Source organism: Bombina bombina, chromosome 4 (genome assembly GCF_027579735.1).
Source record: "Bombina bombina isolate aBomBom1 chromosome 4, aBomBom1.pri, whole genome shotgun sequence".
NCBI classification, from domain to species: domain Eukaryota; kingdom Metazoa; phylum Chordata; class Amphibia; order Anura; family Bombinatoridae; genus Bombina; species Bombina bombina.
Genome location: NC_069502.1, coordinates 198,743,947 through 198,760,423, shown reverse-complemented (window position 1 = coordinate 198,760,423; position 16,477 = coordinate 198,743,947). Strand labels below are relative to the sequence as shown.

Genomic DNA, 16,477 nt, shown 5'->3' with positions numbered 1-16,477 from the left:
AAAATAGTGCCCAAAACATTTTTTCACCCAGTACCTCAGAAAATTAAACGATTTTACATGCCAGCAAAAAACGTTTAACATTAATAAATTGAGTGTTATTAAAAAGCCTGTTGCTAGTCCCTGCAAATTAGGCTAAAGTTTTATGCATACAGTATAATTCCAGTGAAGTGCCATTCCCCAGAATACTGAAGTGTAAAATATACATACATGACAGCCTGATACCAGTTGCTGCTACTGCATTTAAGGCTGAGTTTACATTATATCGGTATGGCAGAATTTTCTCATCAATTCCATTGTCAGAAAATAATAAGCTGCTACATACCTCTTTGCAGATTAATCTGCCCGCTGTCCCCTGATCTGAAGTTTACCTCTCCTCAGATGGCCGAGAAACAGCAATATGATCTTAACTACTCCGGCTAAAATCATAGAAAAACTCAGGTAGATTCTTCTTCAAATTCTACCAGAGAAGGAATAACACACTCCGGTGCTATTATAAAATAACAAACTTTTGATTGAAGGTATGAAACTAAGTATAATCACCACAGTCCTCTCACACATCCTATCTATTCGTTGGGTGCAAGAGAATGACTGGTAATGGCAGTTAGGGGAGGAGCTATATAGCAGCTCTGCTGGGTGAATCCTCTTGCACTTCCTGTTGGGGAGGAGTTAATATCCCATAAGTAATGGATGATCCGTGGACTGGATACACTTAACAAGAGAAATATAATATATAGGAATAGAATATTACTTAATCCAACTTTGATCACTTGCGAGTAGAGAGTAATCTGTACAATATTTTGTGGTTAAAATGCATTCAAAGTTAAGAATTATGCCAATGTTGAAAATGTTGAGCAGTATTCTTAAGGGCCCTCTTCACGTGCAGCACAATTGGGTCACGTACCGATGTAACAATTTGGAATGCATGATAATTATCAACTTCATCAGCCACGTAGTTAAATGTTCTAAGCAGAGCAACCCCTGGGTCTTGTAAGCCATCAATGTCGTCCGAATCATTCACCACAAACACCAAACCTATCCTGAAACGTAAACGATGTGATATCAAAGGGACATTAAAGTCATTTATATATATGCATCAGAAATTAATCATTGTGTTGTTAAAGATGTGGATACAAAATAAATAATTTTTTATTTGCAAATATTGCTTTGTTTTGCACTACATGATAACAACCCTCGGAAAGCTTTTTGAGTGTTATCTCCTTTGTTGTGGCTTATTAGAGGCAGGTATAAATAAGTTCCTGTACATGAGGATGCAATCACTGTGGAGCATGTAAGGAAATCATGAGACAGAATGCACTCCATCTTCTCTGTAGACAGTGGAAAATTACGATTTACAAATTAAATTAAATACAGAATAAATAAAGAAAATGCATTCCAGTTTTTAACTCTGCCTAAATAAATCGTTTCATGGAAAATTACACTTTAAGCTTAATGTCCCTTTAAGGAAGCCTGTTCCATAATATACACCGTTTAAAGGAAATCATGCTAGAAGTAAGCTTTTCGTACGCATCATGTCGTGCGCATATTGCAAGTTGAAAGTAAAATGTTTTCACACGAGCGCTAACCCAACACGTGCAAAAAGCCAAACTTCGAATATTGCGAACATGTTAATGTATTCCCCATAATGTGACATAATACACACCACTGCTGGCTCATTTGAAGACATATGAGTGTGCAAACAGTGACAGCCTTTGCTAGAAACATTGTGCTAATACAACTATATTCCAAAAAATGCTTCTACTGAAATGCATGCATAGCTTTGACTATTTATGTACTTTCTGGGACTTGCCTATTGTAGATTAGAGCACACTGCCATCTGCAGAGCTTCTGGTGGGAATACATTTCTTAGAGATGTAGCATTCAAACCCAATGACACTTAAGGGAGATGGTGATTTACAGATAGCACTACTTTTATATAAAACCTGTGGATTGTATCATAAATGTGTGCTCACCAAAGTGCAACTATTATTTATAACAGACATATGGGAAGGATATATGTTAAAAGAAAAATGGATTGATCACATGTAAAAGACAATACATTTTCAGACATTTAGACTCCATGTTTTTAGCCACATTTAGCCGAGAGTGCATTATGTTGACTATGAAATGCAAAATGAAAAAGCAGAAATGTATTGCTAAACCATATCTACATTTATAATAAATATCCACTGACGTAAGTACATGAAAATTATATATCAAAGAAGTTAAAAGATGAAAAAATAAAAATACAAAATCTGGCGAAAATAAAACAGCACAGTTATGCTACCTGATTGGAATATAATTACTGAGGAACATTTCTGCCACATTTATTAACTCTGAAGTGGATTCATGGACAGGGTCAACTATTAGAACCTGTAAGAAAATAAAAGATATGCTTCTTTAGGATTTTTGTTTATTTACTAACTCGTAGCAAGAAACAAAGCGTAAGAGAGATATAGAAAAAGTAAAAGAAAGAGATAGCAAGAGAAGAGATGGACAAGCAAGAAAGCTGCTAAAAGGACATAAAACCCCAAATTTAACTCTGTTATCAAATTGACTTTGTTCTAATGGTATATAATGTTAAAGAGAATACCTAGGTAGAGGGTACAATGGGGCACTATTATGCAGTAGTTTTGCAATAATCTTTTGATCACTAGATGGCAGCAGTTATAAAAGTGTTTTTGTAAAAACAGAATTTATGTTTACCTGATAAATTACTTTCTCCAACGGTGTGTCCGGTCCACGGCGTCATCCTTACTTGTGGGATATTCTCTTCCCCAACAGGAAATGGCAAAGAGCCCAGCAAAGCTGGTCACATGATCCCTCCTAGGCTCCGCCTACCCCAGTCATTCGACCGACGTTAAGGAGGAATATTTGCATAGGAGAAACCATATGGTACCGTGGTGACTGTAGTTAAAGAAAATAAATTATCAGACCTGATTAAAAAAACCAGGGCGGGCCGTGGACCGGACACACCGTTGGAGAAAGTAATTTATCAGGTAAACATAAATTCTGTTTTCTCCAACATAGGTGTGTCCGGTCCACGGCGTCATCCTTACTTGTGGGAACCAATACCAAAGCTTTAGGACACGGATGAAGGGAGGGAGCAAATCAGGTCACCTAAATGGAAGGCACCACGGCTTGCAGAACCTTTCTCCCAAAAATAGCCTCAGAAGAAGCAAAAGTATCAAACTTGTAAAATTTGGTAAAAGTGTGCAGTGAAGACCAAGTCGCTGCCCTACATATCTGATCAACAGAAGCCTCGTTCTTGAAGGCCCATGTGGAAGCCACAGCCCTAGTGGAATGAGCTGTGATTCTTTCGGGAGGCTGCCGTCCGGCAGTCTCGTAAGCCAATCTGATGATGCTTTTAATCCAAAAAGAGAGAGAGGTAGAAGTTGCTTTTTGACCTCTCCTTTTACCAGAATAAACAACAAACAAGGAAGATGTTTGTCTAAAATCCTTTGTAGCATCTAAATAGAATTTTAGAGCGCGAACAACATCCAAATTGTGCAACAAACGTTCCTTCTTTGAAACTGGTTTCGGACACAGAGAAGGTACGATAATCTCCTGGTTAATGTTTTTGTTAGAAACAACTTTTGGAAGAAAACCAGGTTTAGTACGTAAAACCACCTTATCTGCATGGAACACCAGATAAGGAGGAGAACACTGCAGAGCAGATAATTCTGAAACTCTTCTAGCAGAAGAAATTGCAACTAAAAACAAAACTTTCCAAGATAATAACTTAATATCAACGGAATGCAAGGGTTCAAACGGAACCCCCTGAAGAACTGAAAGAACTAAATTGAGACTCCAAGGAGGAGTCAAAGGTTTGTAAACAGGCTTAATTCTAACCAGAGCCTGAACAAAGGCTTGAACATCTGGCACAGCAGCCAGTTTTTTGTGAAGTAACACCGACAAGGCAGAAATCTGTCCCTTCAGGGAACTTGCAGATAATCCCCTTTTCCAATCCTTCTTGAAGGAAGGATAGAATCCTAGGAATCTTAACCTTGTCCCAAGAGAATCCTTTAGATTCACACCAACAGATATATTTTTTCCAAATTTTGTGGTAAATCTTTCTAGTTACAGGCTTTCTGGCCTGAACAAGAGTATCAATAACAGAATCTGAGAACCCTCGCTTCGATAAAATCAAGCGTTCAATCTCCAAGCAGTCAGCTGGAGTGAAACCAGATTCGGATGTTCGAACGGACCCTGAACAAGAAGGTCTCGTCTCAAAGGTAGCTTCCAAGGTGGAGCCGATGACATATTCACCAGATCTGCATACCAAGTCCTGCGTGGCCACGCAGGAGCTATCAAGATCACCGACGCCCTCTCCTGATTGATCCTGGCTACCAGCCTGGGGATGAGAGGAAACGGCGGGAACACATAAGCTAGTTTGAAGGTCCAAGGTGCTACTAGTGCATCCACTAGAGCCGCCTTGGGATCCCTGGATCTGGACCCGTAGCAAGGAACCTTGAAGTTCTGACGAGAGGCCATCAGATCCATGTCTGGAATGCCCCACAGCTGAGTGACTTGGGCAAAGATTTCCGGATGGAGTTCCCACTCCCCCGGATGCAATGTCTGACGACTCAGAAAATCCGCTTCCCAATTTTCCACTCCTGGGATGTGGATAGCAGACAGGTGGCAGGAGTGAGACTCCGCCCATAGAATGATTTTGGTCACTTCTTCCATCGCTAGGGAACTCCTTGTTCCCCCCTGATGGTTGATGTACGCAACAGTTGTCATGTTGTCTGATTGAAACCGTATGAACTTGGCCCTCGCTAGCTGAGGCCAAGCCTTGAGAGCATTGAATATCGCTCTCAGTTCCAGAATATTTATCGGTAGAAGAGATTCTTCCCGAGACCAAAGACCCTGAGCTTTCAGGGATCCCCAGACCGCGCCCCAGCCCATCAGACTGGCGTCGGTCGTGACAATGACCCACTCTGGTCTGCGGAATGTCATCCCTTGTGACAGGTTGTCCAGGGACAGCCACCAACGGAGTGAGTCTCTGGTCCTCTGATTTACTTGTATCTTCGGAGACAAGTCTGTATAGACCCCATTCCACTGACTGAGCATGCACAGTTGTAATGGTCTTAGATGAATGCGCGCAAAAGGAACTATGTCCATTGCCGCTACCATCAACCCGATCACTTCCATGCACTGAGTTATGGAAGGAAGAGGAACGGAATGAAGTATCCGACAAGAGTCTAGAAGCTTTGTTTTTCTGGCCTCTGTCAGAAAAATCCTCATTTCTAAGGAGTCTATTATTGTTCCCAAGAAGGGAACCCTTGTTGACGGGGATAGAGAACTCTTTTCCACGTTCACTTTCCATCCGTGAGATCTGAGAAAGGCCAGGACAATGTCCGTGTGAGCCTTTGCTTGAGGAAGGGACGACGCTTGAATCAGAATGTCGTCCAAGTAAGGTACTACAGCAATGCCCCTTGGTCTTAGCACAGCTAGAAGGGACCCTAGTACCTTTGTGAAAATCCTTGGAGCAGTGGCTAATCCGAAAGGAAGCGCCACGAACTGGTAATGTTTGTCCAGGAATGCGAACCTTAGGAACCGATGATGTTCCTTGTGGATAGGAATATGTAGATACGCATCCTTTAAATCCACCGTGGTCATGAATTGACCTTCCTGGATGGAAGGAAGAATAGTTCGAATGGTTTCCATCTTGAACGATGGAACCTTGAGAAACTTGTTTAAGATCTTGAGATCTAAGATTGGTCTGAACGTTCCCTCTTTTTTGGGAACTATGAACAGATTGGAGTAGAACCCCATCCCTTGTTCTCTTAATGGAACAGGATGAATCACTCCCATTTTTAACAGGTCTTCTACACAATGTAAGAATGCCTGTCTTTTTATGTGGTCTGAAGACAACTGAGACCTGTGGAACCTCCCCCTTGGGGGAAGTCCCTTGAATTCCAGAAGATAACCTTGGGAGACTATTTCTAGCGCCCAAGGATCCAGAACATCTCTTGCCCAAGCCTGAGCGAAGAGAGAGAGTCTGCCCCCCACCAGATCCGGTCCCGGATCGGGGGCCAACCTTTCATGCTGTCTTGGTAGCAGTGGCAGGTTTCTTGGCCTGCTTTCCCTTGTTCCAGCCTTGCATTGGTCTCCAAGCTGGCTTGGCTTGAGAAGTATTACCCTCTTGCTTAGAGGACGTAGCACCTTGGGCTGGTCCGTTTCTACGAAAGGGACGAAAATTAGGTTTATTTTTTGCCTTGAAAGGCCGATCCTGAGGAAGGGCGTGGCCCTTACCCCCAGTGATCTCAGAGATAATCTCTTTCAAGTCAGGGCCAAACAGCGTTTTCCCCTTGAAAGGAATGTTAAGTAGCTTGTTCTTGGAAGACGCATCAGCCGACCAAGATTTCAACCAAAGCGCTCTGCGCGCCACAATAGCAAACCCAGAATTCTTAGCCGCTAACCTAGCCAATTGCAAAGTGGCGTCTAGGGTGAAAGAATTAGCCAATTTGAGAGCATTGATTCTGTCCATAATCTCTTCCAAAGGAGGAGAATCACTATCGACCGCTCTTATCAGATCATCGAACCAGAAACATGCGGCTGTAGCGACAGGGACAATGCATGAAATTGGTTGTAGAAGGTAACCTTGCTGAACAAACATCTTTTTAAGCAAACCTTCTAATTTTTTATCCATAGGATCTTTGAAAGCACAACTATCCTCTATGGGTATAGTGGTGCGTTTGTTTAAAGTGGAAACCGCTCCCTCGACCTTGGGGACTGTCTGCCATAAGTCCTTTCTGGGGTCGACCATAGGAAACAATTTTTTAAATATGGGGGGAGGGACGAAAGGAATACCGGGCCTTTCCCATTCTTTATTAACAATGTCCGCCACCCGCTTGGGTATAGGAAAAGCTTCTGGGAGCCCCGGCACCTCTAGGAACTTGTCCATTTTACAAAGTTTCTCTGGGATGACCAACTTGTCACAATCATCCAGAGTGGATAATACCTCCTTAAGCAGAATGCGGAGATGTTCCAACTTAAATTTAAATGCAATCACATCAGGTTCAGCCTGTTGAGAAATGTTCCCTGAATCAGTAATTTCTCCCTCAGACAAAACCTCCCTGGCCCCATCAGACTGGGTTAGGGGCCCTTCAGAAATATTATTATCAGCGTCGTCATGCTCTTCAGTATCTAAAACAGAGCAGCCGCGCTTACGCTGATAAGTGTTCATTTTGGCTAAAATGTTTTTGACAGAATTATCCATTACAGCCGTTAATTGTTGCATAGTAAGGAGTATTGGCGCGCTAGATGTACTAGGGGCCTCCTGAGTGGGCAAGACTCGTGTAGACGAAGGAGGGAATGATGCAGTACCATGCTTACTCCCCTCACTTGAGGAATCATCTTGGGCATCATTGTCATTATCACATAAATCACATTTATTTAAATGAATAGGAATTCTGGCTTCCCCACATTCAGAACACAGTCTATCTGGTAGTTCAGACATGTTAAACAGGCATAAACTTGATAACAAAGTACAAAAAACGTTTTAAAATAAAACCGTTACTGTCACTTTAAATTTTAAACTGAACACACTTTATTACTGCAATTGCGAAAAAATATGAAGGAATTGTTCAAAATTCACCAAATTTTCACCACAGTGTCTTAAAGCCTTAAAAGTATTGCACACCAAATTTGGAAGCTTTAACCCTTAAAATAACGGAACCGGAGCCGTTTTGAACTTTAACCCCTTTACAGTCCCTGGTATCTGCTTTGCTGAGACCCAACCAAGCCCAAAGGGGAATACGATACCAAATGACGCCTTCAGAAAGTCTTTTCTAAGTATCAGAGCTCCTCTCACATGCGACTGCATGCCATGCCTCTCAAAAACAAGTGCGCAACACCGGCGCGAAAATGAGGCTCTGCTTATGCTTTGGGAAAGCCCCTAAAGAATAAGGTGTCTAAAACAGTGCCTGCCGATATTATTATATCAAAATACCCAGATAAAATGATTCCTCAAGGCTAAATATGTGTTAATAATGAATCGATTTAGCCCAGAAAAAGTCTACAGTTTTAATAAGCCCTTGTGAAGCCCTTATTTACGATCGTAATAAACATGGCTTACCGGATCCCATAGGGAAAATGACAGCTTCCAGCATTACATCGTCTTGTTAGAATGTGTCATACCTCAAGCAGCAAGAGACTGCACACTGTTCCCCCAACTGAAGTTAATTGCTCTCAACAGTCCTGTGTGGAACAGCCATGGATTTTAGTGACGGTTGCTAAAATCATTTTCCTCATACAAACAGAAATCTTCATCTCTTTTCTGTTTCTGAGTAAATAGTACATACCAGCACTATTTCAAAATAACAAACTCTTGATTGAATAATAAAAACTACAGTTAAACACTAAAAAACTCTAAGCCATCTCCGTGGAGATGTTGCCTGTACAACGGCAAAGAGAATGACTGGGGTAGGCGGAGCCTAGGAGGGATCATGTGACCAGCTTTGCTGGGCTCTTTGCCATTTCCTGTTGGGGAAGAGAATATCCCACAAGTAAGGATGACGCCGTGGACCGGACACACCTATGTTGGAGAAATAGTTGCCATACAATGCTCCGGACACATGCAGACTCCTGAGCCTACCTACCTGCTTTCCCACAAAGGATACCTTAAGAACTAAATAAATTCAATAACAGAAGTAAATCGAAAAATTAAAAAATTTAAAGTTATCCAAATCATAAAACAAACATTTTGTGTTCCATGTCTCTTTAAGTAGTTAGAAAACCATTCATAAAAAGGGACATTAAACACTACATACATATAAAAAAGCATAGTATTTAGGTTATTTCCCACCACTCTAATCATAGGTGTCGCCATGTTGAAATCTATCTTTTACATTCCGTACCTGATGTGTTTGCATATGTGCAGCAACTCTCATTCAGATACCTGCAGTGTAACCTAGGTTACAAAATGGCAGCACCCATAATTAGGGGGAGATGCATGGAATGTATTAAGTGTTTAATGTTCCTTTAAGAACTTGAGTGATGTGAGTGTAATCCTACAAATCAATGGGGGTCATTAGCTGATCAGTCCTTTCACTTATTCATTCTTGCCCCTGAACCAGAAGACTTTATAAATAGAATATTTAGAATATTCACACAGTTTAACCTATTTAGAGGTTTAAGTCCTAAACAAAACAGGACTTCCTTCTTTGAAATAATGAAGAGTGTGGAATAAAAATCCTACATCTGTTCATAAACAGGAAAACATCCAATATCTAAAAGCTCCTGCATTACTGGATCCTGTGGAACTTGGGAGGTCAAAAACCTTGGAGCAGGTGACAGCTTGATGAAGTACATCTTCTAACCAGTAAGAACCAACTAAAACTTCTCATGGTACTCAATGTATTTATATAATTAAAGTGTGTATCTACTTACAAAGTTGTGGAAGTTTTTGCGGATCTGTCGGATGACTCCAGGAAAGGTGGGGCGCAGTAGCTCTTGAACACTGGATGGCCAGGAGTTGTATCTGCTGTCAAGCTCCAAATTGTTCACCCACTATATTATCAAGACATAACCAACTGGTCAGAACATCTAGAAAGGCTAGTCTACGTTTAGTGTTTTTACCAAGGTAAAAATGTCTATGTATCAGACATCACTAATAAATACATATCTACATGGTTTTATTTTAGAAGAAAGTATCTCCTACTGGTGTATTTGTATAAAATTTGTATGAATTTAAGACTTACAAAACCCAATGGAAAGCATGCCTTCAATTTCAGGATAATATAAAACACTTAAAAAAATGTATTACATTTAGAAAATAGGCATTTTTGCATTAGAAGTTATACACTGAAGGCAAAGTATCATTTAGGTGAGAACCCAACCACAATGCATTGCTTAGAAGGGAGAAATCTTCCTTATCTTATATCTGTTTGTAAACCAAAGCCCTATGGAAATGTATAATTTATTAGGTATCTCTTCTATACCCCACCGGGGGTGTCATTTCTTCTGCTGGCTGTGTTTACATATGCTGTCAATGGCCTGGCCTTAAAGGGACATAAAACCCAACATTTGTCTTTCATTATTCAGATAGAGAACACAATTTAAAAAAGTTTTCAATTTACTTCTATTATTTGTTCTGTTATTCTTTGTTGAAGAGATACCTGGTAGGTAACGTGCACATGCCTGAAGCCCTACATGACAGGAAATAGTGCTGCCATCTAATGCTAATGTATAACATGGCGGTAAAGCTCCTGTCATAGTTCTGCAGACACGTGCACATCCCTGAGCTTACATACCTGGTTCTCAACAAACAATAATAGGAAAAGGAAGCAAAATGTATAATAGAAATAAATTAGAAAGTTGTTTAAAATTGTAGGTCCTATCTGAATCATGAAAGAAAAAATGTTGGGTTTTATGTCCCTTTAAGTCCAGAAACTTCAGTATAGGCGGGGATACAATAGGCTAAATCAGCTATTTCCAATGCCGAAATAAGGGTAAACAAGCTACTAGTAAAAATTTCATATACTCAAGCAGGTAAAATGGATAATTTGGAACAAATTAAAGGGGAGAAAAGTGTCCCTTTAATCTCATTATGTTTCTAATGTTAAACAGTGACAGCTGAAATCACATGAAATGTCATGGCTGACAGAGGACGCTTATAATTTCACTTTGACATTTTCTGCAAATTCTTAAATGCATTTACTACTGAACTGTGTTTTATATTTGGCATAAACTAAACTAGAGCTGCAACAACTAATCGTCATAATCGATAATAATCGATTATGAAAATAGTTGTCAACGAATCTCATAATCGATTAGTTGGTTTGCAATTAGTTGGTCTGTGCACAACACCAGCTGCTTCACTCCAATGAACTCCTGCACATGGTATTGTGTTTTATGGTTAGGTCCTTAGTCTAAAGGACGCCTACAGACGTCTACTTTTCACTTTTTCAGGACAGTATACGTTTACAACTACCCCTGGCTTATGTGCAACCCAAATATAATAGTCATCATTTGGATTGTTTATATTAAATCTGGTGATTTGGAACTATGCTTTTCATGATATAGTGCCAAACTTGTTGTTTACACCTTGCCCCTAGATTTATGGGAGTTATTTAAATTGATGTGCACTATTATCTGTTTGCACAATTATTAGCGTATTGCTTGCTATTGCTGATTATATGTACTGTATAAATAAATGTGTAAGGCTTTGTCCTGTTATTGATATACAGTCCTTAGCGCTTTTGATTTTGTTTTTTATTGTTTTTTTATATTTTTAATAAATTGTGATATGTACCAGATTCAACCTTTATAAGTATATATCCGTTATTTTTAGTGCGGACTAGATATTTCCCCTAACCTTATAGCTGGTTATTTACTATTGCATATAGATATTCAAGATATTTTATGTTAGAATGAAGTCAAGGCTTACTTTATTAAGAGGTCCCTTCCCAAGGTAGAAAACACTTAGCATTGGTGAAGAGATAACAAAGATAAATATCCCACTTTGGTGAAATTGGCAAACTCTACTTATACACCTCAACAGCCTTTTCTCTGCTGCAGGAAATATAGCTGCAAACAGAGAACCAGCCTTAGCCAGAAGCATGTGGACATGTTGAGATTTTTGCATTTCAATGCAAAGTTTCTGAAAGAGTGAATAACAGAATGTCATTAACAGTGATAGTCTAACTCTTTCTAGTTCTACCTCTTTTCAAACAGTTTGTGGTTTTGTTTTGTTTAATTATAAAACTGTGCTCTGCTGCTTAAAAATTGAAGAAACGGTTGTGTTAATGTAAAGTTTTAGTCTGAAGTTTATATTTGTAACACTCATTATGTGGATTTTATTTAAAACATAGAAAACTATTATTGATTCTCTTTTTATCCGATTAGTCGATTAAAAATAAATCGTTAGTTGCAGCCCTAAACTAAACTATAACTGAATACTGAAGGCTACTTTTCAGTGCACTACCGAAATGTAGCTGCATTTAGTCTGGGGTAAGTCAGGATTATTTAAGTTAGCTAAATACTGTGAATACATTAAAATAAGTAATAGAGATTATACATAGTTTTTATTATAGTTTATTATGCGTTACATATCGGATGGTAAACTTGCTGTACCTGCAATTAACCAAATAATCATTATTTTTTTTAATATAAGTGTCTTTCATAAAGTTTGTCTTTTTCTTCCAAAAAAGTCACAGAGGCCGAACTTTTCTTCACTTTCTGAGATTTTTTTAGTGAAAAATTTTCTGCAGATCATTTTGAAATTTTAAATTAGGCAGTTACACTAAAGCACCAGTTCAATTGCAAAGTGTTGATTAACTGGAGAATACATTTTTAAAGTGTTATAATATAGTGCAGCAGTTGAAATTTGCATTGCAAATTATCTGCAGAAAAAAAAAAGACATTTTGTTAAGTTTTTAAAATGTTTTTGAAAATAATCCCTGAGAGCCCGTCAACAGTAAATGCACTGCTGCTTTGCAGTGCTGCTCCATATTTGACTTTTCTCTTCAAACAGCACTTTGTTCTGGATGCACTGTTAAGGAAAACTTACGCAGTGCAGCCAGAGGAAAGTGCAGTTTGAAGACAACAGCCTGATGCAGAGCAGTGCTGCAAAGCGAAAGAGTCAACAGTTCCTGCATGTGTCCCATTCTTTCTGCAGACATGCTGCATTTTCTGCAATGACATATCAGAGTTAAAGAGATACTAAACCCAAATTTTTTCTTTCATGATTCATGAATACATTAGGAATAAAATATAAATTAGCGGTTTTATTACAGAGGTAAGCTAGGTTTAATAAATGTGTTTCAAATACATTAAATTTACCTTCACTTTAACATAGATGCTAAAGTTATCAAATAACTATAGAAATTTTTCATTCAAAGATTACAAGGATATTTCTTGCTAACAGCTATACTGTAATCAGAGGGGGGAAAGCCTCAGCATACAATAAGAAAATGTAACCTCTGGGCTGCAAGGGTCATCTACAATGCATTGTTACATGTGACTGAGCTTCTACCTAAAAGGCACATAACTGTGCATATAATGACTAAATCCAGGAAGTGACTCACAAATATGGCAGGATTACGGATATCCACAGCATAGTCTGCATTGGATGGCTGAATGTTAAGTTTCAGAACATCGTGCAAGGCTGAGCCTTCAATTCCCAAGCGATGCAGACCTTCCAGCACACGAGCCTCATCACGAAGTGTATCAAACAAGCTGTGTAAACAAGATGACGTTTAAAGAGGTAGCTATGGAAATATTCTGTAAGTGGCTTTAACGTAGACAACAGAAACTTTACACGCACATTAATTTTTTAATGAAAACCATAGATAATGGAATAGTAAATGTATTTTTCAACACTGTTATGTTTAAAGAACTGAAAAAAACAAAAGGCTAAATTAAATGTGTTTATTACTGCATATTTATAAGTACTAAAAACTATTAACGATTAGTGTTCAAATTGTATTGTAGAGTGGCAGCAAAGTCACATTTTAAATGACAATTTATTAAGCAGTTGTTTAAAGTGTACTTGTATGTCTCTTTCTTAAAGGGACATTCAAGACTAAATAATTCTAGATAGAATGATGCATTTAAAGTTATACTATTTTTTTTTTATTTTTTTATTTTTTAAATATTGAAAAAATAATAGCATCCATAAAACAATGGGTGTGGCTGAAAAAATTGGGACAGTTCTAAATGGGTCACTAGAGTGTGCAACCAATCTAGAGTGTACACTTCCACTTTTAACATGAATTTAAAAGCTTATGAATTATTCATAAATAAATTATAAAATGTTTTTTATTATATGTAGTAAAAACTGCAATACATTTGTATTATTTGTTTTGTCCCTGTGATCTATATTACAATCCCTTTAAAGAAACCAAACTAGTAACAGGAAGTCATAGCTAATAATAATGCCTGATCTACATAAGCAAAATTTCTAGTCTGTAAAATATTCTGAATACAGATCATCATTTTATCTGGTCACAGGCATGTTCAGGAGAAATAACCTGTTGCAGTTAGATGCCATGATATAAAGATAAACAAATAACGATTAATAAAATCCAACAGATCATTCATTAAGAATGGGTTTCTGTGCACTATAAAGTCATCTAACAAGCCCCTATTAAAGAAGCTGCATATACAGATTCAGGTGTGCTGCAGTGAGTCTACAACCAAATATTAGGAAGCACTGAACCTTTGACATCTGCAACCTCACAGGTGAAGAAGCATTGTTCAAAAGGTTCAGTATCTTAGAGCTTTATAGGATTCTAATAAATTCTACGTAAACAAACCATACAGTCAATTCATAGAAGTGCTGTGAAAGTTTACTTGAGGCCCCTTTTATCAAGCTCCATATAGACAAGGCTCCCAGACAAGGAACCTGTTCACACACAGTTAAGGTCCTCTGATGCAGCATTCATTTGTGAAACCAGTTGTTGAAAACCACAAAAGACTCCAGGATGTTTGACATCAGCAACCTCACAGGTGAAAAAGCATTGTTCAAACATCCTCGAGTCTTTTGTGTAGAATGAAGGAATGATGCTGCGTCAAATGACCTTAATGGTGTGTGAGCCTTGTTCCTTGATAAAAGGGGCCTCAAGTAATACTTAAAGGGATACTAAACTCAAATGTTTTCTTTCACGATTCAGATACAGCATGCAATTTTAAGCAACTTAAGAAGATGCCGACTAATATACAATGAATGAAAACATGCTTTACATTCTATATATTGCGTTGAATGAAAAAATGCTACCTGTTTAATAAAAATTACTTTTTATTATTATTATTATCATCATCAGGTATTTGTAGAGCCTTTTTATCAGTGTAAAGGCAACTTTACACACACACACATATATATATATATATATATATATATATATATATAAAATAACAAAGGCATATGGTTCCTGTTTTTAGACCCGATAGTACTTAACTTACCTAAAGATGTCTTGGCTTTCCAGATCAATGGGCAATCCATTGATAAACAGTGCAGAATCTCCAGGCTGCAGCCCTAACGTACCCTTAAAGTACTACATGAAAACAACAAAAATAAAAATGTTATTACAGCCAGTGTCAACAAGCAAGCTGTCACCCTTACTATGTACATGCTGGCTAAGTGTCTGTGCTTGCGAATAGTGAATAGATGATTGGTGTGTAGACTGCACAATAAGTTAATTTGAGATTAACTTTTTTTATTTATTTGCGATTAAAACTTTGTGTTAATGAATATGAAAATGCCAGGACATTTCTTTAAAAGATTTATCCAGGGGCAATTTATTCAGCCTCACCGCTGTTAATCTGTGTGTCACTAATATTCATACTGTGCTACATAAAGAAAAGTGACTCTTCTCAAGAATTACTTGGCTTTGGAATGTGCCTAGGACATGTATGTGCAATGGTGCCTAGGACATGTATGTGCAATGGCGCCTAGGACATGTATGTGCAATGGCGCCTAGGACATGTATGTGCAATGGCGCCTAGGACATGTATGTGCAATGGCGCCTAGGACATGTATGTGCAATGGCGCCTAGGACATGTATGTGCAATGGCGCATAGGACATGTATGTGCAATGGCGCATAGGACATGTATGTGCAATGGCGCATAGGACATGTATGTGCAATGGCGCATAGGACATGTATGTGCAATGGCGCATAGGACATGCACGTGCTATGGTGCCTAGGACATGTATGTGCAATGGTGGAAAGATGTAGTGACCATGATAATTCCTATTAAACACAGCTATCACTTACAGATGGATTTTGAGATTATAGTGAAGAAGATTACAGTGGATAGCAGTACTCATTACTACATATATTTAAAGATACCTTTTTAAATTAAAGCATATTTTTCATTTTTTGCAATTATATATTTTATATTCTTTGGCACATTTAAAACTTGCTATTTAAAGTCCGTTTTTTATTCATAACATACACTCAAACACAAGATTTAATTTGGCGCAGTTGTTTAAACCTTGAAAATAATAAGGGCAAAGTTTTATTTTCCCATAAAGTAATTGGCAACTATGGATGTGCATTCAAATCCTTTGTGAGGATCCAAATGCAGAAGTAAGCAGCGGCTTATGCCGGATTGGTTCCAATAAAAGATCCCACACTAAGATCTCTGCAAATTCTGATCTTAGAGTGGGGATCTTTTACAAGAATCAATCCGGCTACAAAAATATAAGTGCATGAGCCGCTGCTTACTTCCACAATCGGATCCTCACGAAAGATCCAAACGCACATCCCAATTGGTGACTCCATATCTTAACCAAGGTTTCCATACAATTAAAATGCTGATATCGTATCTCTGTTAAGGTAGCAAATTAGTGTGGTGTCTAATGTCAAATGAATCCTATACAGTTCAGTAAAAATAAAATCTTACTTTCTGGTTTTCTTCAATTTCACTACGAATAGCAGAGTCAACTGCAGTCCGGGTTAACCCCCTAAAAACAAGTAGAAAGAAATCTCCCATTATATCACAGCACAAATATATTGATCTGTAAGACAT

The 16,477-nt window shown here is 38.3% G+C and overlaps 1 protein-coding gene across 2 annotated transcripts in view; it reads right to left on the bottom strand.

Annotated features, from left to right (window-relative positions):
• UGGT1 (UDP-glucose glycoprotein glucosyltransferase 1) overlaps positions 1–16,477 on the bottom strand; it is a 259,452-nt gene that overhangs the window by 164,108 nt on the left and 78,867 nt on the right. For both annotated transcript variants that reach the window (XM_053709747.1, XM_053709748.1), the window contains exons 11-16: positions 16,352–16,412; positions 14,908–14,999; positions 13,032–13,182; positions 9,394–9,513; positions 2,285–2,370; positions 902–1,037 (exon numbers count right to left, since the gene is read on the bottom strand). In XM_053709747.1, the coding sequence (XP_053565722.1) occupies positions 902–1,037; positions 2,285–2,370; positions 9,394–9,513; positions 13,032–13,182; positions 14,908–14,999; positions 16,352–16,412 (646 nt within the window). The remainder of the gene's footprint in view (positions 1–901; positions 1,038–2,284; positions 2,371–9,393; positions 9,514–13,031; positions 13,183–14,907; positions 15,000–16,351; positions 16,413–16,477) is intronic.